This window comes from Amblyomma maculatum, chromosome 1 (assembly GCF_055883805.1).
Source record: "Amblyomma maculatum isolate TAMU_Amacu chromosome 1, ASM5588380v1, whole genome shotgun sequence".
NCBI classification, from domain to species: domain Eukaryota; kingdom Metazoa; phylum Arthropoda; class Arachnida; order Ixodida; family Ixodidae; genus Amblyomma; species Amblyomma maculatum.
In genome coordinates this window covers 458,541,846-458,568,456 of record NC_139344.1, presented here as the reverse complement: position 1 = coordinate 458,568,456, position 26,611 = coordinate 458,541,846, and the positions used below count along the sequence as shown (strand labels likewise).

The window sequence follows — 26,611 nt, the reverse complement described above, 5'->3', positions numbered from 1 at the left end:
CTAACTGTTGCCTCTTATGTGGTTGCTTTGGACAGCCTGTAACTCTCAGCACAATATTACTGTTCCGAACACACATCTCCATAGCCTGAACAAGATGTACACGAAGTCATTTCGACTAGATGAATGTTATGAATTAGTGTAAAATTTAATATTGTGGCTGTTTAGAAAGTGCAGACATGTATAAATTATTACTAAATTATGTGCATAAATATTGATTGGGAAACCTTGGACTAGGGCTTTCCATCAATTACCCGCGTCGGACCCCTATGAGAATAATGTGGGCAAGCCCAAGTGCAAATAGCGCTATAGAACCCGCATTGGTCCTATGTCATTATCTAAAGGGCTAACTGAAATAAAAAGAAATGTTCCTCCAAAGCGGCTGCCCAAATCGGTCCAAAGTAGGACCATCGCGGGGAGTTGGCGGGATGTGCCCTTTTAACAATGCCGGAAAAATGTGGGCAGCCCCGCAAGGGCTGCCTGCATCGGCCCCTAGTGGGGCCCATTGCGGCTTTGTCAACAGCCCCCTTCGAGCCTACGTCGGCCCCTCTTGCAGCACCCACATTGAGCCCACCGGGGCTGTCCTGCATTGCCTACATCGGGCCCACCGGGGCCCACCCTTCATAGCCCACTTGGTGCTACCTGGGAGCACTCGTAAAACAAGGGCCCCAGACCGCTATCAGCCATAATAACGACAAACAATGTGTAGATGAAGGAATGTTGTGTCATTGCTCTCACTGCATGCTTGTGTGACGTCACGGAGTCAGGTGACAGCGACTATAAAAGCAGCTGCACTGATCTTTGTTATGCTTCTTCGTGTGTCAAACAGCGTTTGGGGGCCCGACACCGTTCGCCGCACCATGTTTACGGCCATCCTCCTGTTCCAGATGCTGACGTGCTGGCTGCCTTCCAGTGCGTGCCCATCCTCGGATTACCAGCCTTCAACTACCGCCTTCACCCTGAGTGGAGCTAAAAAGTGGAACCCGCCTTGGCTGGAACCCCCTCCAGTCGCCGCGAACTCGAATCCAGCCCGAATACAGCACTTCGCCTGGCAACGTACCGCATCGCCAACGTCACCAGTCACAAGACCGGATCGGGCACTACTTAAGCAGAGCAGCTGCGCCAGCCACTTGGGGCCCGACACCGTTCGCCGCACCATGTTTACGGCCATCCTCCTGTTCCAGGTTGGTTACTTAAACCCTTGTAAAGAATGCCGAAGTAGCAACCGCTGCCTTGTCGCGGTGTCGTGCCCCAATTTTGTCGACTGGCGTGGTGTTATGCGTCTTAGTTGTGATATGCTGGCGCTTGGAATGTTGTCGCGATTGTTACTCTTGCTGTCAGGCGATGTAGAACTTAACCCAGGCCCTCCCAAGAAGGATGATAAAGCTATTGTGATCTTATATATGGGCCCAGGTCCGTTCAGGAGCTCTGGGCAGGTAGCAGAGCAGGTTCACAGACACACGGACGCTTTTCTTTTCTTGACCAATTAACGTAACTGGCACAGACATGCATACAGCCTAGCTTATCCCAATAGGATATGTCCCAACACAAAACCGTCCTACTTCTGGTTTGGGACTTCCAGTCGCCCGAGGACTCGGTAGCGCGGCAGGCCACGCTCCGGCGTCTGTATCCGGCGTCTGCTTCACAGTCCGGGGTACTGCGGTGTACCGCGGGGTACCGCGTCACGCCCGGGTACTGCAAAGTGCGGCACCAGTGCAGCAGCACAAGTGCGGCGGCCAGGCACGCTGGAGCGGTTGAGCTGTCTCCGCAAGCTGTTCGCAGGATGGCGAAGCGCTGGGCAGTACCAGACCTCGGACCAGGTGCCCGACAGGTGCTGGCGAGCCGGCCTTGAACGCCAGGCCCAGGACGATGAACTCCGCCGCCAGTGACGCCCAGGAGCGTCCGACCCGTTCGCTTGCCGGAACAAACTCACGCGCACTGGCCCGCCCCGCACGCGGCCACACTTCACTTCCTTTCGAGCCATCCGCACACTCGCCACAATCACCATCATCACAACCTCCCCCGTTTCAAGACAGTTTCTTGCAACTGTTCTGGCGCCGGGAAAACGTGGCGGGGAGAGAACAAACTACAACAATAATAAACCCAAATCAGAAGCACACAAAACTTCACAATGCAACACACGAGTTCGTCTTTTTAAATTTTTGTTCGGACACCAGAAACACACTCCCACACCTTTCACACGCTGCTCATGTAACATAGACACAGGACTTAAACACTAACACAAGAAATACAAGGCTGCAGAATGCAGGCTCAAGTTCACACACGGCTTACGTAGTCAGCGCCCACATTGTCAGTTTCCTTGACATACTCTTTCACACTTCATATGGAAGCAAGTTCCCATAGTTTGCGACACCTATGCATCATTGGCAGTCCTTGCGTGGCACAAACTTAATAGCGGGATACAGTCACTGTAGTCACATTTCTTGCGACAGATGGGATGTGTGTTTGACATGTTTCCTTCTACAGCGGCGACAGCCACGGTGGGGAAACTGGTACGCAGTTTCTCATATTTTTTCAGCATGTTGATGTGGAATTGTTCCTTTGCACCTCCCAAGTCAGTGAGGTAGTTAACCTCGTTTCTCACGCTCACAACTTCAAATGGACCTCGCCATTACATGAATAGTTTGTTTGAATAGGCCAGCAGGAAGATGAGCACTTTCTCTCCAGACTGTAGCTTCCCCGGCCGACTCTTGCGGTCGTAGTATGTCTTGTTTTGTGCGAGCCCTTTCTAGAAGGTGGTGGTGTTTTGATGCCAAAAGGCATATATCGAAAGTGGTACAGTCCAGAAATACTGGAAAAATCCGTTTTTTTCCTGCTTCCAGCAACCATAGTGACCTTCCAATGACGTACCCTTTGTAAAATTGAACTTGGAGAAAAACGTTTTCTGTCCTGCAAGGATGAAGACGGCATCAATGCGCGGAATGAACCCACAGTCAGACTTCAGGACGTTATTGAACTCCCGGAAGTTACTGTACAATCGTATGCGTTGTCTGACATCTTAACAAACACAATTGGCGCATGGTAGAGAGATTTCGACTTCTCGATAATTCTAAGACGCAACATCCTCCGTTATTTCACGAGCTGCTTTTTTTTCCGGCAGTGAGTACGATGCCACTGTTTTATGGCATGTGGTTTCATTTCCGTCCTTGGCTTAAACCGAATGTGCTTGCGGAAATGAGCTTTGCACGTCGAGGTTCTTCGCTCACTTCTGCACTTTCTCGCACAGCTTGCTTCTCGTAGGGGGTGTTCTTTCCGGCCACCAACATTCTTCTTGAGATGAACCATCACTGATTTTACGGCTTTGGGAACATGGAAGATCTGCGGCCAGTCTTTCGCCTCCGCCTGTTCTCCAGATAGTCTAGAAACATCAGAATATGTACTTTTCTTGGTATGCCTCGGTCGCCCACCTTTCCGGCGGCGATCCTCACCAGGCGTGTGAGTCGCTGCAGCTGTATCTAAAGTAAGATAGCCATCTCGACGTTCCGGAGAATTTCCAGTGCTGCTCAACAGTCCATTTGCGAGCTTCTCACGCTCAACATTTCGTAGCAGCTTTATATAACCTAGGCCAGCCACAGTCTTGACTCTTAAACTCTCGTTATGCATTTTCTCATCTTCACGCATGCTCACATTTCTGCTCACAACGACTTTATTCTCAACCTTCTCATGGATGCATAGTCCTTCCCTGTGATCCTTTATCAAGGTGCTTACGTTTTCAGTATTACTGGGACAGTCAGTAAGGCACCTTTCCATGCAGACATATGTCCTTATGGAGCTCTTAACCTCGTTAAGAACAGAGGTGAACATATTAGGACGGTGTCCAACTGTATCTATGTCAAAACAGAGCACACGTAGCGCTGAAGGCTTCGTAAGGTCTTTCACAGCTTTGTACTCATGCTCTAGATGTGATCTTACACTACTAGCAGGTGCTGCGGCCTGTAATGCCCCATGTGCTTCATTAAACAGTAGGGTCACTTTGTCAGGGCTGCTCTGATCCAACCCAGTAGCTCGATCTATGTAACGTCCAACACCATGAAACGAGGCGTTTTTCTCCTCCGCTGTCACGCGTTTTCGAAGCTCTAATAGTGTTTGTTCGGTCGCCTTCAACTACTGTTCTCTTTCACGGAGTTCTGTAACCTCATGCAAATGCTTGGGTTCGGCATTAGGCGTACGCCGCCCATCCATTCGCGTTTCTGCCCAGTCCGCTTCTAATTCCTCTTTGTCAATGCTAAGCTGTTCTTCGTACCAGCCGAGGAATTCTTTAAGCGTCATACCTAGCTGCTCGCTCATCAGCACCAACGCCTCGAGCTCCATCTTTGCTCAAACGTCGCGATGCGTGTGAACCCGTCCTCGACTCTCTGCCCTCTCTCTGAATGATTAGTTCCTTGAATCTACTAATTTCTAGGATCCTGGCAGGCTCGCCAAATTGTGATGTTATATATGGGCCCAGGTCCGTTCAGGAGCTCTGGGCAGGTAGCAGAGCAGGTTCACAGACACACGGACGCTTTTCTTTTCTTGACCAATTAACGTAACTGGCACAGACATGCATACAGCCTAGCTTATCCCAATAGGATATGTCCCAACACAAAACCGTCCTACTTCTGGTTTGGGACTTCCAGTCGCCCGAGGACTCGGTAGCGCGGCAGGCCACGCTCCGGCGTCTGTATCCGGCGTCTGCTTCACAGTCCGGGGTACTGCGGTGTACCGCGGGGTACCGCGTCACGCCCGGGTACTGCAAAGTGCGGCACCAGTGCAGCAGCACAAGTGCGGCGGCCAGGCACGCTGGAGCGGTTGAGCTGTCTCCGCAAGCTGTTCGCCGGATGGCGAAGCGCTGGGCAGTACCAGACCTCGGACCAGGTGCCCGACAGGTGCTGGCGAGCCGGCCTTGAACGCCAGGCCCAGGACGATGAACTCCGCCGCCAGCGACGCCCAGGAGCGTCCGACCCGTTCGCTTGCCGGAACAAACTCACGCGCACTGGCCCGCCCCGCACGCGGCCACACTTCACTTCCTTTCGAGCCACCCGCACACTCGCCACAATCACCATCATCACAGCTATCCTGGACGCTCTGCAGCGCCTTGAGGAACAACACGCAGCCTTCAGTACTGAGCTGAAACAGCTACATACTACCCAAATCACCCATGAAAAGTTAATATCCTCACTAACAAACCGCGTGCTTGCGCTGGAAACATCCCAACAGAACTTGAGCACACACACCAACCTGAACGAAACAGGCGAACTTAAACATGAAATAGCTGTCTTAAAGGCCGCAAGTATTGATACAAGTAATCGAATGCGACGAAACAATTTGCTCTTCCTAGGCCTTGAAGACACTGAAAATGAATCCTGGGCAGAATCTGAAACAAAAGTCTTGTCATTCTGTTCGGATGAACTTGACATCGAGATAGACCCAACCAGCATCGAGCGTGCCCACCGTTTAGGAAAATTTAATGCTGAAAAAAAACGTCCCATCATTGTTAAATTAGCACACTTTAAAACCAAAGACACGATCCTAGCCTGCGGTCCCAAACTGAAAGAAACAAGTTACGCCATCAGAGAAGATTTTGCTTTTGCCACACGTCTCGCTCGCTCTAAATTGATAAAATTTAGTCGGCCTAAAAAATGCGCATTCAAGCTAAACGTTGACAACCTTCATGTAGGGCATAAATGCTATGTGTACGACCCTGTGTCTGATAGCGTAATTCAGTCTGCAAAACAGCCAGCTGGTCGTGCTCAAGCCGAGCAGCTCTCCGACAAACCATCACAAAGCACCGATTGACACCCCGCAAAACATACTACGCCACTAAATCGCCCCGACCCTTCACGTTCCAAGCATCTCAATATCGTCTTCACTAACATACGGAGCATTTTACCAAAACGAGATAAACTGCATAGCCTTATCGACGACACTAGTGCTGACATTGTCCTACTAACAGAAACGTGGCTACACGAAGGCGTGAAAGATACTGAAATCCTCCCTTCAAACGGGAACTACGTTCTTTATCGTCGTGATAGGCGTGGACGGAGGGGCGGAGGAGTGCTTATCGCCATCCGAAACACCCTATCATCATCACTCATCTGTCACGACACCAAACTAGAACTAACCTGGGTATGCGTGCACAACTTCGGATTGAAAGAAATATTCGGCATTTGCTACAGGCCACCAGACAGCGATTCATCCTTCTGTGACTCCCTTCATGACGCATTAACGGCGATTAAAAACACATATTTGAATTCGAACATATATCTGTTCGGTGATTTTAACTATCCACATATAAACTGGGCATCCCTCTCTGTATCTAGCCATTCACCTTCCAAAGAATCGAAACAATTTCTTGACTTAACACTGGACTTCAACCTGCATCAAGCCATCACATACCCCACAAGAGGTGCTCACACTCTTGACCTGTTACTGACATCTTGCCCAGACAACATTCACAGTGTAACTCTACTTCCGGGCCTCAGCGATCACATGTTTCTGCACATTTGCACGTCATTACATTCAAATAGGCGATCACCTACGAAAAAATTAATCACTGACTATAAGCGAGGTAACTTCGACTCCATAAATAAGGAACTTTCATTCTTTTTCACCGACTTCCTAGGTTCTTATCTAATCAACACAGTTCACGAAAACTGGGAAAGTTACAAGTCAACAATGCTGCGACTAAAAAATAAGTACATCCCAACCATTGTCGTCAAATCGGATTCCAACAATATTTGGTTTAACAAAAACTTGAAGCACCTTCTTAGTAGGAAAAAACGGCTTTATCGTTCCGCTAAACTAAGCCAAAAACAAGAAGCATGGGACAGATACCACGCCTGCGCGAATAAATATTTAAATGAATTGAGTGCTGCGAAAGATAAATTTTTCTCTGTTGACTTGCTAACCATTCTCAGAACAAATCCCACCAAATTCTGGCGTATCCTCTCCCCTAAACATAAATCTAATCGGTTCGATCTTGTAGGACCTGATGGCGAACCAGCAGATACTAATCGATGCGCAAAACTTTTAAATGACTACTTCTCATCTGTGTTTTCGCCTGTCAGCAATTCTACACCCACAGTCTTGCAAACCAATAGTCAAAAAGAAATGCCGGAAATTCAAATTAGCCCCGAAGGAATCTCCAAATTAATCAGTTCACTCAAGCTCTCATCATCTGCAGGATGTGACCAAATAAACAGTAAACTACTTAAAAACACTCTATCATTATCAAGCCAGATACTACACCTAATATTTACCCAATCTTTAGACACCGGAATCATTCCTGACGATTGGAAGATAGCCCAAATTGTTCCCATTTTCAAAACAGGTGATCGCGCATGCCCAGCTAACTATCGTCCAATATCCCTTACTAGCATATCTTCTAAACTTCTAGAGCACATTATATCATCAAGCTTAATGTCCCACCTTGATTCAATTAATTTCTTTTATCCTCATCAGCATGGCTTCAGGAAATCATTTTCATGCGAAACCCAGCTGGCAGAGTTCACCCAAGACATCCTTAAGGCCATAGACGATAACCTCCAAATAGATGCAATCTTCTTAGACTTCTCGAAGGCATTTGATCGCGTACCTCACAACCACCTGCTTGCGAAACTTTCGTTCCTGGGAATTCCTACTAATCTGATATGCTGGCTCGAACATTTTTTAAAAGGACGCTCGCAGTTCACATCCGCCAATAACATCCAGTCACCCTTAACAGATGTAACATCTGGTGTCCCTCAAGGGGCCGGGTTATCACCATTACTCTTCTTAATATATATCAACGACCTGCCCTCTAATATTCAATGCAAATTGCGACTCTTCGCGGACGATTGTGTCATCTATAATGCAATAAGTAGCCCAACCGATAACCTCACTTTGCAACAGGACCTTGACGTTATTGCATCATGGTGTGAAAAGTGGCAGATGCCTTTAAATCTTACTAAGTGCAAATCGTTGTCCTTCACTCACAAACACACCTTGACGAATCACACTTACAGCATTTCATCCGTCCCTATAACCGTTGCAAAATCTTATAAATATCTAGGTGTACATCTCACATCAACACTTTCTTGGGTCACCCACATTAGAACCATTTGCTCCGACACTTCACGCACACTTGGCTACCTGAGAAGAAATCTGAAATCTGCATCACCTAACATAAAACAACTCGCGTATGAAACATTTGTGCGGCCAAAATTAGAGTATGCATCATCCATCTGGCACCCATGGCAATCGTATTTCACCATCGAATTGGAATCAATCCAAAATCGTGCAGCCCGGTTCATCACTTCATGCTACTCAAGAGAAGCCAGTGTCACCGCCCTCAAGCAGTCCCTCCGTCTCTCAGCACTAGAATCACGCCGAGTCGTTTCCCGCCTATGCTTACTTCATACATTTTATCATAACACAAGATCACGGCACGCTCTATTAACCGCCCCACTACGAACGTCCTCCCGGCTAAGTCACGGTAACCCGATAGCACGCATCAGTGGCCACACGTCTGCTTACAACTCATTTTTCCCCAACGCAATAGCACTATGGAATTCACTACCTAACGACATCGCTGCATGCACTGATCACAAAACATTCCGCGAGAAAATAAAAATTCACCTCGCATAGATCTTGATCACTTCTGCGCTCTTTGTAGCGAGTATTGCTTGACATATCTTTAATAAATGATGTATCATTTGCTGGGAAACCCTGATATGACTACAACCCCCTTTATGTTTGTTTCTATGTTTGTTCTTTTTATTGTTATGCACGTTCCCATCATCGCCGTTGTAAACCAATAAGCCCCCCCTTATGTAATGCCTTCCGGCCTTTAAGGGATCAATAAATGAAATGAAATAAACCCCGGCATATGTCGTGCTATCTTGTCATGAGTGCTTCTTGACGAAGACAAAATAACCAGTAATGGAGATTTTCCCTTTGCATTTTTTTTTCGTTATACCTGTAGTTCTGCACCATTTTTGCAACTGAGGAAAATTCTCATGTTACTACAAAAACCTTTGTTGTCACAAACGATAAGTGTAAAAAATCGCACGGAAAGAAAATAGTTTGTAGTTCTTCCCACTGCGATATGGAGATGACTTATGAAGGGCCAATTGAAATGTAATAAGTTTAATTGTTTCGGTAAACTACTTATATTCCTTTCAAACCTGTAGTTTTTCTTTGCAATATACACCTGAAACGTTGAAAAGAATTGATTTCTTTTCTTTTTTAAGATAGAAATGGTGGCACAATTCTTTGTTTTTGATATGTATTTTTATTGCTCTGCCAAAAACAATGCTTCCTGCAGCCACAAGCGGGCAAGACACGCTGTAATCAAGACACACTGTAGTGACAATCAGTGACATCGTGGTTCGATCTTGATGCAACCACTTCACCACTTCACCACACTTTTGAATTTGTTGAAAGGGAAAGGCAGAGAGGGTGCCCGGAAAAATTTAGATCTGGCCTACTACTCTGCACTGGGGAAGGCGAAGAAGAAATGAAAGAAGATCATAATGGGTGACGATGTGGGAGAAGGCATATGAAATATATATACAAGCACAGTAGCTTTCTTTACAAGCGCGAATCAATTCCGCTGGAGCACAAAAACGGCAAAGAGCACGCACTGCCTGGACACCCTTCCCCTTGTCCTGTCAAGCGCCAAGCAGCAGTTCCTCCGACAAAGGACTTTTGTCCAAATGCTTCAAGGAAGCGGCTAGCACACTTCTTTCGCACGCATACGCTGGGCACACCAATATTATATGGTTCACAGTCTCTCGGATGCCAAAAGTTGAACATTCCGGCAAGTTCTTCTGTCCAGTTAAATGTAAGCACTTGCGCGTGAAACCCACGTATAAACGAAGTCTATGTAGAAAGCATGCCTGATGACTCGGAATATCACGAGGAACATAACATTTCAATGTTCGATTGAGTCTTCTTAGACGAATGTGTCGGGCGTCTGGCTGGACACAGTAAGCTGATGTAGCATTCTTCCTACAACTCTTAAGAAGGCGTGTTGTATCCACTCTTGAAAAAGTTACAGCTGTTTGGAGCCATTGGTGAATGCGCGTTTCGCTTTAACACCGGCCGTTTCATTCCCATGGAGCCCGCAGTGGGCAAGGATTCATTGAAACACTATTCTAAGGCCTTGCAGCTGGAAAGATGTGAGGCGCTCCATAATGTTTAGTTCCAGAGACTGATAGGCAGTGTGTCGTAAGACGTTTTCAAAATTTGCAATGCAGTCTTCGAGTCAGTGATTATACACCATTTTTGAGGTGGTTCCCCTCATATGTAGCGAATAGATTCCCGAATGGCTACAAGTTCAGCAGCGGTTTATGCAGAAGTGTTCCAAAAGGAAATGCAGAGTCGTTTTCTGAGCTGGTATCACCACAGCTGCAGCGGAGGCCTGTGCTGACACAGATCCATCGGTGTATACGTGAATATAATTTGGATAGTCTTACTAGATGTGCGCCAGAGTAAGCTGTTTGAATCCACTAATTTTCACCATTGATTTCTTTAGTATTCCGGGGACATGAAGCTGCACAAAAGGTTTATCAATCGCTCATGGTGGTTGGGCGGGACGATATGGGAGGGCATATGTTGTCGGTACGTGCGACTGATGGCAGCGGAGTGCACTTGTAAAACTGCAGTCAGGCCGTTCATCCAGAATCTTGCTGAGTGGGTGTAAACGGTGGCGTGTAAGTGCTCGTAAATATTGCTACGAAGATGACGAAGCGGGCAGTGGCGCGGGGCGGAGCGTTCGCGCCAGAAACATATTTCATCGTCATGTCATCACGTCGTTCTGTTTCTGTTGTGTCGGCGTGTTCCATCGCTTGTCATGCCACCACGTAACATTTGGTTGGAGGTGCGGTTCATCCCCATCCTCGCCTTGCACCGTCGAAGCCAACCGTACGCCGGGTCCATCTGCCGAAAGCCCGTGGAGATCGCCGCCCAGCTCTGTCCCAGCCCATTTTGCTCAGACCCGACCAGCCGCTGTCCCCAGCCTCGTCCCCAGCCCTGACCATAACACACGACGACCAGGAAGAGCCCAAAGCCGACCGTACCGCTCCTACCGACCTCACGAGGAGGCTTCGTCGACCACTCGAGCGAAGACAGCACCTCCGCCCAAGCCGTCCGGCATGTCCATCAGCCTTCGCCTTCGGCAAACGGTGAAGATTGGACTTGATGCTCCAGTGCTAGCATTCTGCCCATCTTCGCATTCATTGTGGTGTCCAGCGTTTCATGTCCCAATCCTGTGTCTGTGCTCATCGTCACGTCATGCATTGCATTTCTAGCAATCGATCGGGACGATCGCTCGGTGGCCCCGGATAATGCTACGAAGATGACGAAGCGGCAGTGGCGCTGAGCGGAGCGCTCGCGCCAGAAGCATATTTCATCGTCATGTCATCACGTCGTTCTGTTTCTGTTGTGTCGCCATGTTCCATCGCTTTTCATGCCACCACGTAACAATATACACGAAGTGGTTCGTGTGACAAGTATATGGATATTGGGCGACCTTGTACCTCTTCAACTGTGCCTTTGTCAGAGGTGCATCTCGGCAGTCCAAGGCATATTTTCAGTGCCTGCGATTGCACGCTCTTTAAACTCTGCAAGCAGGAAATGCTCATACAAGAGGGTACTGGTGACTGTACCGGATGTAGCCAACAAGTAGAGTCTCGTAAAGCCGTATTAAGGAGCGCTAGATGGAGTCCGCTCGTGTTGTCCAGTCGTCTGGTAGCGGTCCTGCAGGAACCCTCCGCTGGCACGTCACACATGCACGCATCACTTTTTCACGAGTTACGCCCGACTACTGTGCCGGAGTTCCCGGGATCGAATCCCGGCCTCGGCGGCTGCGTTTCGATGGAGGCGAAACGAAGTGGCGTCCGTGTGCTGTGCGATGTCAGCGCACGTTAAAGATCCCCAGGTGGTCGAAATTACTCCGTAGCCCTCCACTACGGCCCCCCTTTCTCTCTATCCACTTTCACTCCCACCTTCGTCCCTTCCCTTACGGCGCGGTTCAGGTGTCCACAGAGCAAGTGCGACAGATACTGCGCCTTTCCCTTCCTATGAACCAACCAACCAACCAACCAACCTTTCACGCAGGATCCAGTATTTGTCAGCAGTGGCATGAGCGTGCCTCCCACTCCCGCGTGCAGCATCAGTCGGTGTGCGACGATCGACAGGAGTGTTGAATATTCATGCTCTTTAAGCAGAACGATTTGGTCTCTTTTGTCTGATTTCATATTCGTCGAGCGAAGACGCCCTTTGATTCTTAGCACTCTGTTTTGGCCGATGGAAATGGTGAATTCCCGCAGAGGAGAGCTAGGTGGGACCTTAGTTCCATCGGTTGAGCAATGGAGTTCAGCCTGAAACGTGGAGCGTTGCGCTTTTTTCAACTAATGCGTTATCGCACTTCGTATCTCATGCGCTGTCAAAGGACCCGCCCACTTCTCCGAAGAACGGATATTGTGCAGCTGGCGGGATGCTCAGGCTATCGTTCGGTTAATCTTGGACACTGAGCTGAAACTCGAAGTTTTGAGTAGCTCTGGAATCGGCGTAGCGGTGATACCAAATACCTCCGCTTGCGCTCCTCTTTCCTCGATATCATTATCAGGAAGCTCGTTGCCGATTTCCTGGAGCCACTGCGACGGTCCCAGCGTCAGCCACCTCAATCCCGTCCACCAAAGCTCTCTGGTGGCCAGTCGAGAGGCGGAAATGCCATGTGTCATGAGATCGGAAAGATTCTCTTTACCAGGGCAGTGATGCCACGTCCCACCCGGACAGTTTGCTTTGATATCAGGCACTCGATTTTTTTACGAACGTCTTTAATCGGCATGGCTCTCCTCTAATCCAATACAGAGCGATAATGGAATTGGTACAGAAATGAATCTCATGAATTTCAATTTCTAGGGCGGTTTGGATGTACTTGCCCAGTCGGGCTGCAATCAAGCATGCCATCAGCTCTAATAGTGCCAAGGTGAGCGCCTTCAGAGGGCCAACATGATTCTTGGCTATCAACAATGTTGTTGTCTTTCCCTGATTGTCGGTCATGCAGGGGTAAGCCATGGCTTCATGTGCGGTGTGCTACCATCGGCGAAAATATGCAATTCACTGTGAATTACCCTCCCATGCAGTCCGTTCCTGTAGAATCTTGGGAGTTCTATTTTTGCCACCTCCGTCAGTTCCCGATATCATTCGGTCGAGTTCGACAGCAGTTCGTCCGGTAGTACGTTGTCTCAGTTTAGGTTTACTTTCCACATTTCTTGAAACAATATTTTGGCTCTTATGAAAATGGTGATAAGAACCCGAGAGGGTCGTATAGGCTGGCCGTTGTTTGGAGAACAAATCGCTTGGGGTCCTTACTATGCTCGGCAAACTGAACAACGTGGTCGAGCGAAAAGTACAGGTTATCGTCTTCCGGTTTCCAAGTTATACCAAGCACCTTGAGCACTGCAGCTGCCTTTTCGAGCGACCTTTTCACCCGCTCTGGACTCTTCGAACATCTCTCTCAAGGCCGGGCTGTTGGAAGACCATTTGTGAAGCTTCATGCTACCCTTGCCGAAGATTAGGTTGGTTTCTCTGTGCAGCCTTTTGGCTTCACTTTTGCTGGCTGCCGCGGTCAACAAGTCGTCGACGTACGCCGCCTTCTTCAGTCTCTTGGACGTCACGGGATGTGCGTTTTCCATTACTCAGTAATTATGCTGCAAAGTAGCAGCCAACAGAAATGGTCTGGACGCCGTTTTGAACGCCAGCCTTGTCATTCGTCACGTTGCCATATCTGGCACGGATTCATTCGGCTGTGGAGGATGTTTATACCAACAAAATCGCAGTGCGTCTTGATCTTCCTCTCTTATTCCGATCAGTATAAAGGCCTTTTCTACATTTGCCACCAGCGCCACTTGATGTGCCCTGAAGTTCAGGAGTAGGGTGATAAGGTCTAGATTGAGGTTGGGGCAACTTTCTAGATTTTCCTTCAGTGACTTTGAGTTCTAGCCATGAGAAGAAGCGTCGAACACCACTCCCAGTGGAGTGATTTTACTGGCGTCTCTCAGCACTGCTTGATGAGGTATGTAATATACCCTCGGCGGAGTTCCCATTCCTGTTTTTGAGTCTGCCTTCTCGGCCATTCCGCTTTCCTAGTAATGCCGAATCGCTTGGTCGTATTTTCGCTTGAGCTCTAATTCCTGACTAGCCTCTTCCGAAGGTTGTCCAACCTTCGTCGCGCAAATTCATTTCATTTCATTTATTTCATCCTTAAGGGCCCGAGGGCATTACATAAAGAGGGGCTACAGTTATGGTAAGTACAATCTTGATGAAGGCAGGCACAGTTAACACAAACACTACAAATTGTAAAAGGCAGGAAAAATAAAATAAATAAAGAGCATCAAGGTATCCGTGGGATCATGCAAAAAAGCAACAAATGCACGTTCGGCGGCAAAGTAAAGTTGAAAGCTAATGAATGATTGATGGTAACACAGATGAAATGCTTACACATCTTGGAAAGGACCAGCGAGTTTTGTGCGAAATGATTTGCGATCGACGCATGGAACTATGTCGTTAGGTAGGGCATTCCAGAGAGTAATCGCGTTGGGGAAAAACGACCTGTTCATAGCTTAAGTGCCGCTCCTGATACATGCTATGGGGAGGCTGTGGCTTAGGCGATTGGATGTTCTGAGCTGTGGTTGCAGCAAAGGGTGTCTGGAAGCAGGGTGGTACAAGAAGCTGTGCAGTAGGCAAAGACGGGAGATGATGCGGCACAACTTTAGAGTGGGCAGGGAGATAGAGCGTTTAAGTGCAGTAATGCTGATTTCTTTGGAGTATTCAGAAGTGATGAAGCGGGTTGCACGATTTTGGATGGCTTCGAGTTCGGAGGGGAGGTAGGCTTGAGATGGGTGCCAGATTGATGATGCAAATTCTAGTTTGGGACGGACGAAAGTTTGATAAGCCAGTTTTTTCACTTCCGGGGATGCTGATTTGAGGTTTCGCCGCAAATAACCTAGAACACGTGAAGCATCAGAGCATAATGTTTGGACGTGATGGACCCAAGATAACGAAGATGAAATATGTAATCCAAGGTACTTGTAGGATGATGTTTCGGCAACCAGGGTAGCGTTGATGGTGTATGAATGCTCAATTACTGTTCGTTTGCGAGAGAACAAGAGTTGGCATTTGCCCAGGTTCAAAGGCATGAGCCAAGTGTCGCGCCATGTGGCTATTGCATTAATGTCTTTTTGTAGTAGGTGGCTATCGGTAAGGTGACGAATGGGACCGTAGAATGACACAGTCGTCCGCAAATAGTCTTAGTTTATTATCTATATTAGCTGGGAGATCATTGATGTAAATAAGTAAGAGTAGCGGGGATAAGCCGGCGCCCTGGTGGACACCTGATGTAACGTCAGAAAGGGACGAGCGGTAGCCATTGCTTGATGTAAATTGTCTGCGTCCAAGAAGAAATTGATTGATCCAGGTATGTTATCAGGGATACCTAGAGAGGAAAGTTTTGCAAGCGAGTATGAGTGCGGAACACGGTCGAAGGCCTTGGAGAAATCTAAAAATATGGCGTCAATTTGAACGTTTTCGTCCATAAAGTGAAGGATGTCATGAGTAAATGAGGCATCCCGTGTCTTTCAGCGTTTTCAAAGCGCGAGTAATGCGTGACTGGACTGAAGAGTGAGAGAGGAACAGGAGATAAATGAAAAAGACAAAAGATTGCCGCAGAGTCGTCGCTTGGTAAAGGTGAGTGAACTGCATATACACAGAGGCGATGCGGCGGCGCGGCCGCTGACTGGTGTCGTCTAACACGCTCCCGCGCGGGTGTTAGCGACGGGTATCGGGTTAATGCTGGGTACACGCACGTACACAGGCCCGGCCCAAGTCAAAACTTTGTGGAGTCTCTGGTCTAAGTTAAGGCATGCGTTTCCAACCACTCACAACAGAATAATTCGTTCTACGAGAACATCACACTTACCAGTCAGTGGCACCGATGAGCGCCTTTTCGCGTCTTTCCACGATAATACATTTCGCCCCCCCCCCGCCCCTTCCTCCTTCTTACTGCCAGGCTGCACCCTCTGAGCGCTGCACCCCCCCCCCCCCTCCTCGCGACACTACTGCAGTTGTCAGTACAGCAGCACGAGTGCATATGACCTCTCAACCGCCGGCCAAGCGACTCAAGAGCCAGCACTGGAGTGAGGACGAGGAGTTTGACTTAGTGCAGCTTATCAGTGAAAAGTCGATTGTATATTCTCTAAATTTAATTCGGCCATTAAGAGGAAAAAACGGGAGCAAGCTTGGGCAGAGATTACTCGAAAAGTCAATTCGCACCACACCACGAAGAGGGACACAAAGGAACTGAAAAAACAGTGGCAGAACCTCAAGCAGCAGCTGAAGGTGGCCATTCAGCGTTTACGCCAGCACGAGCGACAGACCGGTGATTTTACTTCTTGCAGTAAAAGTTCCGCTGCGTTATACATCGCAGCGCGCCCTTTTTGTACAACTCAAATTGTTTATGCTCTCAGGCAACACTTGCGTTTTATTAAAAAAAACTCATTTGCACTGCATTCAGAACTAAATATGTGCTGTTAAATAGTTTAATTTCGATGGATGCCGTAACGGTCATGCTGTTTGGAACTCACTGGTTCATCGTCGATCGCGGATCTAATTTGAGCCGTTTTGCACAACGCGACTGCAGCCTGCTGAAATGTGACCTCCTTGATTCTGTCAAGTGCATTGCATGTGAACCCTATCTACTACGAGCGTGAAAAAATTAGAACGCAGCGCATGTTTTCTGCACAAAGTGCTTGCGCTCACATTCTTCGCAGGTCTGTGTTTATCTAATTCCGCACCCCCACCCCCGCCCAAGCGCTGCCTCTAAAAAATAGAAACTGCGATGGGTCGAATTTTATGCAGGGAAGTGAGCCCATCGAGTGCTGTACACAAGGGTGACGCAGACTGTACGATGATGGACAACAGTGCGACGATGGAAGGAAAATCCACATCCGTCCAGTTTCATTTTGTTGCGTGTATTTCGACAACTTCAAAATATTTGCGTCCTGTGCATTTTTCTTGTTGGTGTTTTCAATACAATCAGTAAGACGAGAAAACAGAAATTTGGCGATTTGATGGCTTTCAAAACCTGCCATTTATTGAACTTATTCAGAATAAGCAAAAAGTCATTTCTGCAACACAGCAAACAACATCAAGACAATAATCCAAGGGCTGCCATTCAAGCTAGAATTGCAAAAAAAAAGTTACACAATAAATAGCACTTCATAGCATGCACAAACATTACAAAATCAGAAAGGAAAAAAAACAGGCTTATTCTATAAACAAATTATATTTACTTTTTTTCACAAAAAAGAACTACTGTGTTCCCAGTGCAACAAAGGCATTTTCCCGCACTACTGAGTGAACATGAACCTCGATGATTTAGTATTTGTTCTATTTGTGTTACCACCGAAGTTCGTAATTAGTTACTGCTACTTCATACACACTAAAATTATCTACAGCAGACGCATAAGAAAACACAAGCCAGCAGCAATAGTCGAAACACATTTTAAAGGAGCGAACAGTCACGAGTCCAAGACAAACGTTAGGGATTTATATATATATATATATATATATGCACAAATGAAAGAAGTGAAATAGGAAAGTGGCATGCACAACCCTCGGCTGAAGAGTGTAGGGAAAGAACAAGATTCTGTGGACGGACAGGAGAATAAATTCTAGGGCTAAAAAAATCAATCCACAAGATGGCATGTGCTGCACAGCAGTGTGCTGAAAAAAACTTTTGTTGCTGGCAATGACAGCTGAACGTGGTATTTCATTGTGATGTATATCTTGTAGTTCTAGGAATTCTAAAGCAACGCTAGATGAATTCTAATTGATTTTTTAATGTGTGCAGGTGCTGGACGCAACACCCATGAGCTTCCTGCCCTGCTGAAGGCTGTTAGGGATGTCGTTGGCGCCAATAATCCAATGCTAGAGGGCATAGCTGATGCGGTGATTATAGACAAGTAAGTATGGCGATTCTTTGAGTGCAGTGCACTGCGGTCATTCTGGCCTCACGTTTACCACTAGAACAAAGAGTTGTGGTGTAGGAATCGTGTGGCATAGGAATTTTGAAGTTGATGTTTGGTAAAGACACAATAAAATGACTCAAAAGAATTATGTAAAGCAAGAATGCATGTGCAGACATGTGACATTCTCGCGAGTGGTTGACTAATTCTACAGGATCACTAATGGTCAAATCATTAACACAAGCTCGGTGAAGACGGCTGCAATGGACCTTTGCCAGGCACTGCTGATGAGCCAGAAGAAGATGGGCAGCATGACAGCAGTACAACAGAGTTATATGCTGACTTCCAGCCACCAGCAGATGCCATTGAAGAAAGTTTTTTTTTATTCATTCGGTTCACCAAACGGACAAGGAAGCCCTACAAGCTCTGTAGGTATAAATGAAGTGGATTTGCAGAATTCGAATGATGAGAGTGCCATGGAAAGAACAACAACAGTGGCGCGACCAGCAGCAGCAGCAGCAGCAGCAGCAGCAGCAGCAGCAGCAGCAGCAGCAGCAGCAGCAGCAGCAGCAGCAGCAGCAGCAGCAGCAGCAGCAGCAGCAGCAGCAGCAGCAGCAGCAGCAGCAGCAGCAGCAGCAGCAGCAGCAGCAGCGGCAGCGGCAGCGGTGGTGGTGGCGGCGCAGCAGCAGCAGCAGCAGCAGCAGCGGCGGTGGCGGCGGCGGCGGCGGAAGTTGGAACAGAAAGACGGTGACAAGTCAAGTATGGAAGAGAACGCGCACCAGGAGCTGCCGGAGAAGCAGCTGCACAAGTTTCAAGTGCAGCTGAAGGATTGAAGACAATGTGCAATGCTTCTGTGTCTGTTAATAAATATTGGGCTGTTGCTGATGCAGTATTAGCAGCAATACAAGCTCAAATGAGAACGCAGCAACGCAAGGGACAACTGGAAGTAGAGCTGCTGGAGCTCGAGAAGAAGCGTCGCAAGCTTGAGCTAAAGAAACTTGAGCTGGAGCTCAAAGAAAGGAAAAGCACAATTTCCGAAGATGAGGAAAGCAACTAAGTGGCCTCACAATCTCCTTATGAAGGAGCACTGAACAAGAGTAAAGGGAAGATGCCTCAATTTGCAGGTCGACCCAACGTTTCGACAAGTGGGCTTGTCTTCGTTTGGATAAAGCGATCATCACTGACAGGGGTTTAAATACACTTTTTTTAGGAAAAATTGTATTTGAACCCCTGCCAGTGATGATCGCTTTACACAGAGGAAGGCAAGCCCCCTTGTCGAAACGAAAAGCGTATTTAAACCCCTGTCAGTGATGATCGCTTTATCCAGACGAAGACAAACCAACTTTTTCGAAACGTTGGGTCGACCTGCGAACTGAGGCGTCCTCCCTTTACTCTTTTCAGTGCTCCTTCATACTGTGTAAACCATCTTCTTCCTCTCGTTCTACCTGGATCCTCACATTCTCCTTAAATTTCATCCCTGTTCGCACTTATAATTACCCTGCATTTTATTTTACACAACCTTTATATATATTTTTTTTTCAGTCAGCATAACTGATAAGCATAAGTATCTGCAAGGTTTTAGGTGAAGATTTTTAAAAATTTTATTACATATATGGTGTTCAACATATAAAAGCAATGCACAGCGGCATTATATTCTGTGCCTTTCATTTTACTATACTGTGATATGTGTAGTTTTCACACTGCTGTAAAACAACCTTCACAGATATGTGCCTAGTCCTGATGCAACTGTTTTCTTTTTTTTTATGTGCTGCTCAAATGTGCACTATCAGCCTTGGTTCATGGGATGTTTCTGTGTATCATGATTCCGCACTTAAACAAGTGATGACTGCGATGACAAAATTTTTTATAGATCTCACGAGTCGTGAAAAAATATAAATAATTGTTCCCTCATCCTCTTGGTACCAGAATATTAAAGCCAGCATGCCTTAAAAGCTAAAATCTAGGCGAGTGAAGAAACAGCAATTGTATCACAGTTGTCCATACCTCATGTGACTTATGTGGTGATATGAAATCACTCCTGTCACTATACTGCTGAAACACAGGCAGGAACAGTAAGAGAAGAAATTGGATAAACAATATTGGCAGTCATAGCAAATACCATGTGCTGATTTGTGTATAGAAATGTGTTTCATGCTGCTGCAAATAATAAAACAATCAATATAGATGTCTACACTCCTTTAACAACAAAGTCTTAAGGCACAATCATCTTTCCTACTGAAGTTCAGAATACTGTACCAACGTGAAGTGCTAAGAAGCAGAAGAATTCTGACATTATGCTGTCCAGCTTTTGCATTACTTTCTCTTCTTGTGCCCCTAGCATGTCAAGTTTTTCCTGTGTGCACAATTAGAAAACATGTTTCTATCCACCTCCTGCTAGATTATCATTGATTATGATTAATAAATATAGGATAATAGACTGAAAATCAGTGTAGCCTGGGGCAAGAAACATGCATGCCGGCGCATTCACATTGCTGGTAACATCTTGCCTCTCGCATTCAGCTGAAAAAATGTCATCATAGATTTTATAGACAGTGGTATGGATGCATAGGTCTCATATTAATTCAGTGACATAACTTTAAGCGATATGAGTTTCCTTTTGCAACCACTTTTTGGACTAACATGCAGTGATCAGCTATGCTGATTCGCCCAGCATGCATGACGTGCTCCCATGTGCCAAAATTCCTCACTTTTAATTCAGTGACATAACTGTAAGTGGTGTGTGTTCACTTGTTGCCACCACTTTTTGGACCAACATGCAGTGATAAACTATACGGGTTTACCCTGCATGCATGATGTGCTTCCATGTGCCGAAATTCCTCCCCAACTTGTGCTGTCCTGGCAACACACCCTACTCAAAGCGTGCAGAGTAAGGTTCAAATAATCAACTTTTGGGTGAAATGTTAATATGCTCATGGAAAAGGCTAGCAAGAAGTAAGCATATTGATGTGCTTTTTGTGAACACTGTTTTCTTTTTGCTGGTGTTACTTTTTGAATTTTAGTAATGTCTCTGTACACAACTGAAATAAATTGTCTTGCTTTGCACTGTAATTGTTTGCTTACAGTTATGTCAAAATAATTGCTCAGTAAGCTGAAGCATTTGTACACTCAAGGGCAAGATGTGACTGATAATACAGGGGATAAAAATATTTATTTTAGAAATTACAAAACAATGTGATACTTACAGCGAGAAAAGTGTTGCTGCACCAGTGCATTACGAACCGTGTTGCCATCATCGGTCATGTCACTGGGGCAAACTGGCACCTCTGGTGGTAGAAGGCAATCTTCATCGCTGCGGCATGCATGTTCTTTGGCAATGTTGCGCAGCACACAGCAGGCGACAATGATTGCCGAGCACCGATGAGGTGCCATTCGGAGCTCCCCTTGCAGGCACTGGAAGCGTCGCTTCAGCTGTCCAATTGTCCTGCACAACCAAAGTGCTGCCCTGAACTGCCACAGACATGCTGAAACAACAATACAATTCAAACACTAAAGCATGCATCTGCCTCAGGATATGTGCATTGTCAGCTGTTAAATGTATACTGTACACTTTGCAGTAACGTTTAGAAAGTTGTGTTTTCTACTCAATAATGCAATTTTTTGGCAAAATATCCCATCAAAACACTAAAAGTACAGTGCACTCAAGGTTAATGAGAGATGAGCACCCTTCCAGATAAAATGATTGCTAATTGAATGAAATGAAATCTAGTAATATGTAGAAAATATGGTGGACCTATATATAGTCTGCAGGCTGAGAGAGCATTTCACTGAGTCTGTTCTAATGTCTCAGTGTATGAAAAGCAAATCAGAATGCAAACAAAAAAGCCAGCCAATAATGCTCCCCTGATGTCATTGTTTTGTTCCATAGCAGTATGACTGACTACATGAGATGTCGATCGCGTACATAAAGGTAGACGTGCTTGTTATTTCGAAGATCATATTATGCGTTCATTACGTCCTCAGACTGCGTATACGCAATAGTGAGAAAACACTGACAGCTATATTTACTTTGACAAAAGCGCTAAACTTCCCTCTCTACAATCGACCTTGTAGTGCCATGTGCTGCGTTGCAGCGCCTTTTCCCTGGCGTTTTCGCTGTCCGGAACGGCGTCATTAGCTAGGGCCTGTACGGGTACCCGCTGTCTCCAAGCAGCACCCCGGTTTAAACACCGCTCTCGAAGCGTTCCAAGACACTGCTGTTCGCCAGCATACGCGCGTCTTGAGTGCCACCCGGCCACCGCGAGACGACGTCGGTGATGCGGCAGTGGCTGTCAACCACCAGCTGCATGTTTGTAGAATGGTAAAAGTGTCGGTTGACATAGGCCTCCTCACGTTCTACTGGTGCCTGTATCCGCACATGAGTGCCGTCGATCGCACCCACGACGCGCGGAAAGCTGGCGATCGCGTAGAAATCGCCTTGTACTTCTCGCAGCTTGTTCTGCGATGGCCAACTGAAAAAAAAAGAGCGCAGTGACCTTTAGTTCCCCGTCAATGTCATGCGCAGGCTTGCACACCCTCGCGCGCGCACATATGACAAACACGTCGGCCGAACTAAGTCGCGAAATGCGCACGGTGAGTGATACCTTCGCGTTACTCTGCGCGTCCAGTATACAGGTTCAAAAAGCAGGTACTACATATATACACACTTGAGAGATCCCACGTACAGCACGCATGCTCAACTGCTACGACCGCGCGGCCGTTAAAGCCGCTTAAGCTAACGCGCCGTGTCAAGATAAGCAAGTGGAGAAAACAGATAAGGTTTACCGGATCCAGTCTTTGCTGCGGTGGACTAGGGCGAGAGCAACTCGACGTACTGTGTGGCTTGCTGTCGATTCGTGGGCCCCGATAATATCTCCGGCAGTAATCAAGAAACATCCGGAGGCAAATTTGAGCGCCAGCATCACCTGCAGCTCGGCGCTCAAAGCACCGCTCCGGCGCGTTGGGCGTTCGATTTCAGGGCGAAGCATGCCCCGCCCGAAGCGTAGACGACGCCGCTGCAGCTGCTCCTCGCTGAACGCATCGAGAGGATTTGTCCTGTCACGGAACGCACGTTCGCGGCGCAACAAGAGTTCGGCGAGCATCTCGAGGCAGACCAAGCGTAGGGCAGCCATGTTGGACTGACTATAAGATTGGGATAAGACTGCTCGAGGCAGCCTAGGTTCCAGTCTTAAGTTTCTGTCTTATTCCAGTCTAGTTTGTTTCGTGCAAGCGTCTTATCGGCTAGGGAACGTTTAGACTACGATAAGATTTGATTAAGCCTGAAGATCAGAATAAGACTACACTTAAATGCTTCGTGCAAGCGGGCCCTGTTCTCATTTGGGCTATGATTATTATAATACTATGTAAGTCATTTCACATTGATCAGGGCTTGTTTTAGATTAGGTTTAATAAACAAATTCCCATCTTGCACTTAGAGCATAATGCCTTCATACCTCAAATAAAGTTGGTGGAGCATATCATAAAGTCGCAAATAATGCAACCAGATTTCAGGACATTCAGCCTCAGGATTTCAGGCTAACAAGAAGAAATGTTGTCCATTGTTACTAAGGCGGTATTTGTATATTTGGGTAACTAGGGGCATTATAAGATATGTACTTTCTAGGTATACAGAACTGTGTGTAGGCTTTAGAAAACATGAATATATTGTACTGTATACCACATGAAGAGTAATGGCATTGTATGTTTTGTAAGTGTTAGCATACGTTTGCTGTAAAATTGAGATCCATGGAATGCATGCTTCTTTTAATGACTTAATGCTTGTTCTAATGCAACGCAAGGACCATTTCAGCTTGTAATGTCTTCGCATGTCTAATACGAAATAAACAGCACCTTACGTCTTGTGCATTTCTTTCACGGCAACAAGTTTTGCATCCGTCATATGTGTCAGTTGTGATTGTTAACTGGACCTGTAGCCTGGAACTGACTGCTGACTGCCACCACAAATTTGTTTACTATATATGCAAACACTGCATTTATTTGTTCATAAAAACATTGAAATGCTTTAATAACTTTAATTGCCTTGAGTAAAATTATGTCATTCGTTACACTGATTGCTTGCAGTCCAGAAATTCTTCATTCTTATTTGGCTAAACCTTACACTTACAAACACATATAAAGTTATACATGTGCTACACTATTTTTCCTTCCATTTGGTATCTCTTTCACATAACCTTAGACAATTATTTATCAAACAGCACTTGTGAATATATCCATGTAGACATTTTTTAATTGCACAGTGACGGTATAATACAATGAAGAATAAGTTAATGTGGTTCACAAATTAAGTTTGAAAAGACTTATGAAAGCCAAAGGTAGCATGCGCTATAGCCAATTTTTAACATCATTTTTTGGACATATGCCACCTTTTAAATGACTAATATTTCAACAATGAAAAAAAAAACGTTCTTATACATAAGCTGTAGAGGTATGTAAAACGAGTATTTGCTGAATTTCAGGCTATCCGGATATTGTGGGATTGCTTTTCAGCAGACATTTTTTTAGCATAAAGGAGGGGTTAGAAACCTTGCTGTCCCTATAGTGGTGTGTGGACTTCTCCGGGTGCAGTGCTCAGGGGAGTGTGGCTGGGAATGCGGGGGGGGGGGGGGGGGTGAGAATGCAATGAGAAATGAGTAGGCATCGGATGCTTTTTTTAGAAACCGCTGTTAGAGAAATATATGCAAGACAATTCACATGCTGCAATAATGTGGGTCTTACGTTCTTTTCCTAAATAGAATACTTTCTCTCTTTTGTTGCTGTAAGAGAAGGCTATTGTTAAAATGAGAGATACAAGTCGAGATACAAGTCAATGAATACAAGCCTGACGACCCCCACTGTGAAACCGCTGCTGAAGACTACTTTAAGATTAAATGTATCCTGTTAGCAAGGCATTACAGCTCATTGGAAACTTTTTATTTTGTGGGGGTTCTTAATAGGCCGTCGAGCCTCTTCCGAGGTATAGGCCGAAAACACCGAGCTCCCGCGATCGCACACCATGGGCAGCCGTTCTCATGGCCGCAAATTGTTGATTCGAAGTACGAACAGGACTTTGCCCAGGACCAGATGTTTATTGGGTCTTCCCAAAAGAACGCTGGTGATGAACTTGCTGGCGACACTATCCTTTTGGATCGGGCCTGACAGCTAGAAGGGTAAGATGGCCACAACAAAGAAGTAGAGCGGTGAGGTATTTATTTACCTTGCGTCCTTCCGTTGTCGCGGCTCGCTGTCCTCTCCCTCTGGTGGTAGCCGGTATTCGCCGATCTAAGCGCATCTTGCCCTTCGTCCTTTTTCGGCCAATGAGCGTCGCGTCTGCGACGCCTTGATGTGCGCTCCTCCACCCGGCGAGAAAAGAGAGAAAGGCGGCGCTATCGAGCAGCCCGTTTGGGTTGCTCATCTTCGGCAGAGAAGGAATACTTCTGTCCCCTTCATCCTCCGCGGCGCATGGCTTTTCGGATGGATGCGTGATTCTCCACGATCGCTACACTCCTCCTCTTTAAAGACCGACGTCACCTGAATTCAGGCGACGGTAGGCCGGCAACGACTTCCTTGCCGCCTTTTTCCAGCTGAGAGAGCCGGGAGCGGGGGGGGGGGGGGGAAGGCCGGGCTCGGCTCCCTTTAAATAGCTAGTCTATTTCGAGGGTCATCTCATCCTCGTCAATGACCAGCCGGTCGTCCGCGAGCTCGAGGCGAGGCAGGAGGGACTCCGGGTTCTGGTCGGCTGGAACGTCCACCCGGAGTATGAGCGGCGAGCTCAGGGTCTCAAGCCATCCTGGCTCGTACTGCCTCCTGCCTAGTGTCGCAGCGGTCCGAGATGTCCCGGTGGAGAGCTGACTACTTGTGGACGGCCTCGTTCACCGCCAGCACGCCGCACGTGCCGCAGTAGACGGCTCCCGGATCGGGACCCATCCCCGAAGTCGGGTGCGCCGCCAAGCTCTCCCGCACAGTGCGGCCGCGGAAGACCCTTTTACCTTTTATTATTCCTCTCAGATCATGACGAAAAAAAAATGTAAAAGAAAGAGAGAGGGAGCCCGGACCAGTAAAGCTTTGCAGGCTTAATCCAATTTAAGATAAAAGAAAAGGAGCTAAACAGATGAAAAAAAAAACATAGACATAAAAATGTAAAAAATGTACATTAAAGAAGACCCGCGGCACCTGATCCAGGGCGAGGTCCGCCGCCACCTGGAGTTAATCTGCCCAGGTCGCCACACATACATACATGCCTGGCTCGTCCAGGTGGCCACGGACCGGAACCGCCGCTGCCATGGTTCAGCCACCGTCGTTGGAGCCCGTCGCGTAGACCGCGGCCGCTCCTGTTGTAGCGGCTGCTGCTGCGGCGGCCGCTACGGCCGCGGGCCCCGATGTTCCGGGCCCCGTTGCTGCGTTCCCCGCTGCTGTGGACCCCGCCGCCGAAGGCCCCGTTGCTGCTGCCCTTGCTGTGATACCAGCCGAGACCGTGGCTGCCGGCGCCCTGGTTCCTGACGGCGTCCCGGTGGCCGAAGGAGATGCCGTGACTGCTAATGCTGCGGCTAGCTGGCCCCTCTGTCAGCCTGGACCAGGCAGGCTCTGTCCAGTCTCACTGCCTGGCCCAA

At 47.2% G+C, this 26,611-nt stretch overlaps 1 protein-coding gene across 1 annotated transcript; it reads left to right on the top strand.

Annotated features, from left to right (window-relative positions):
• Positions 1 to 857: 857 nt before the first annotated feature.
• LOC146209751 (uncharacterized) lies at positions 858 to 5,793 on the top strand. Its single transcript, XM_084581036.1, has 2 exons — positions 858 to 1,181; positions 4,756 to 5,793. Exons 1-2 carry the CDS (start codon positions 858 to 860, stop codon positions 5,791 to 5,793), a joined length of 1,362 nt encoding a protein of 453 aa, XP_084437162.1.
• The last annotated feature ends 20,818 nt before the right edge of the window (positions 5,794 to 26,611 follow it).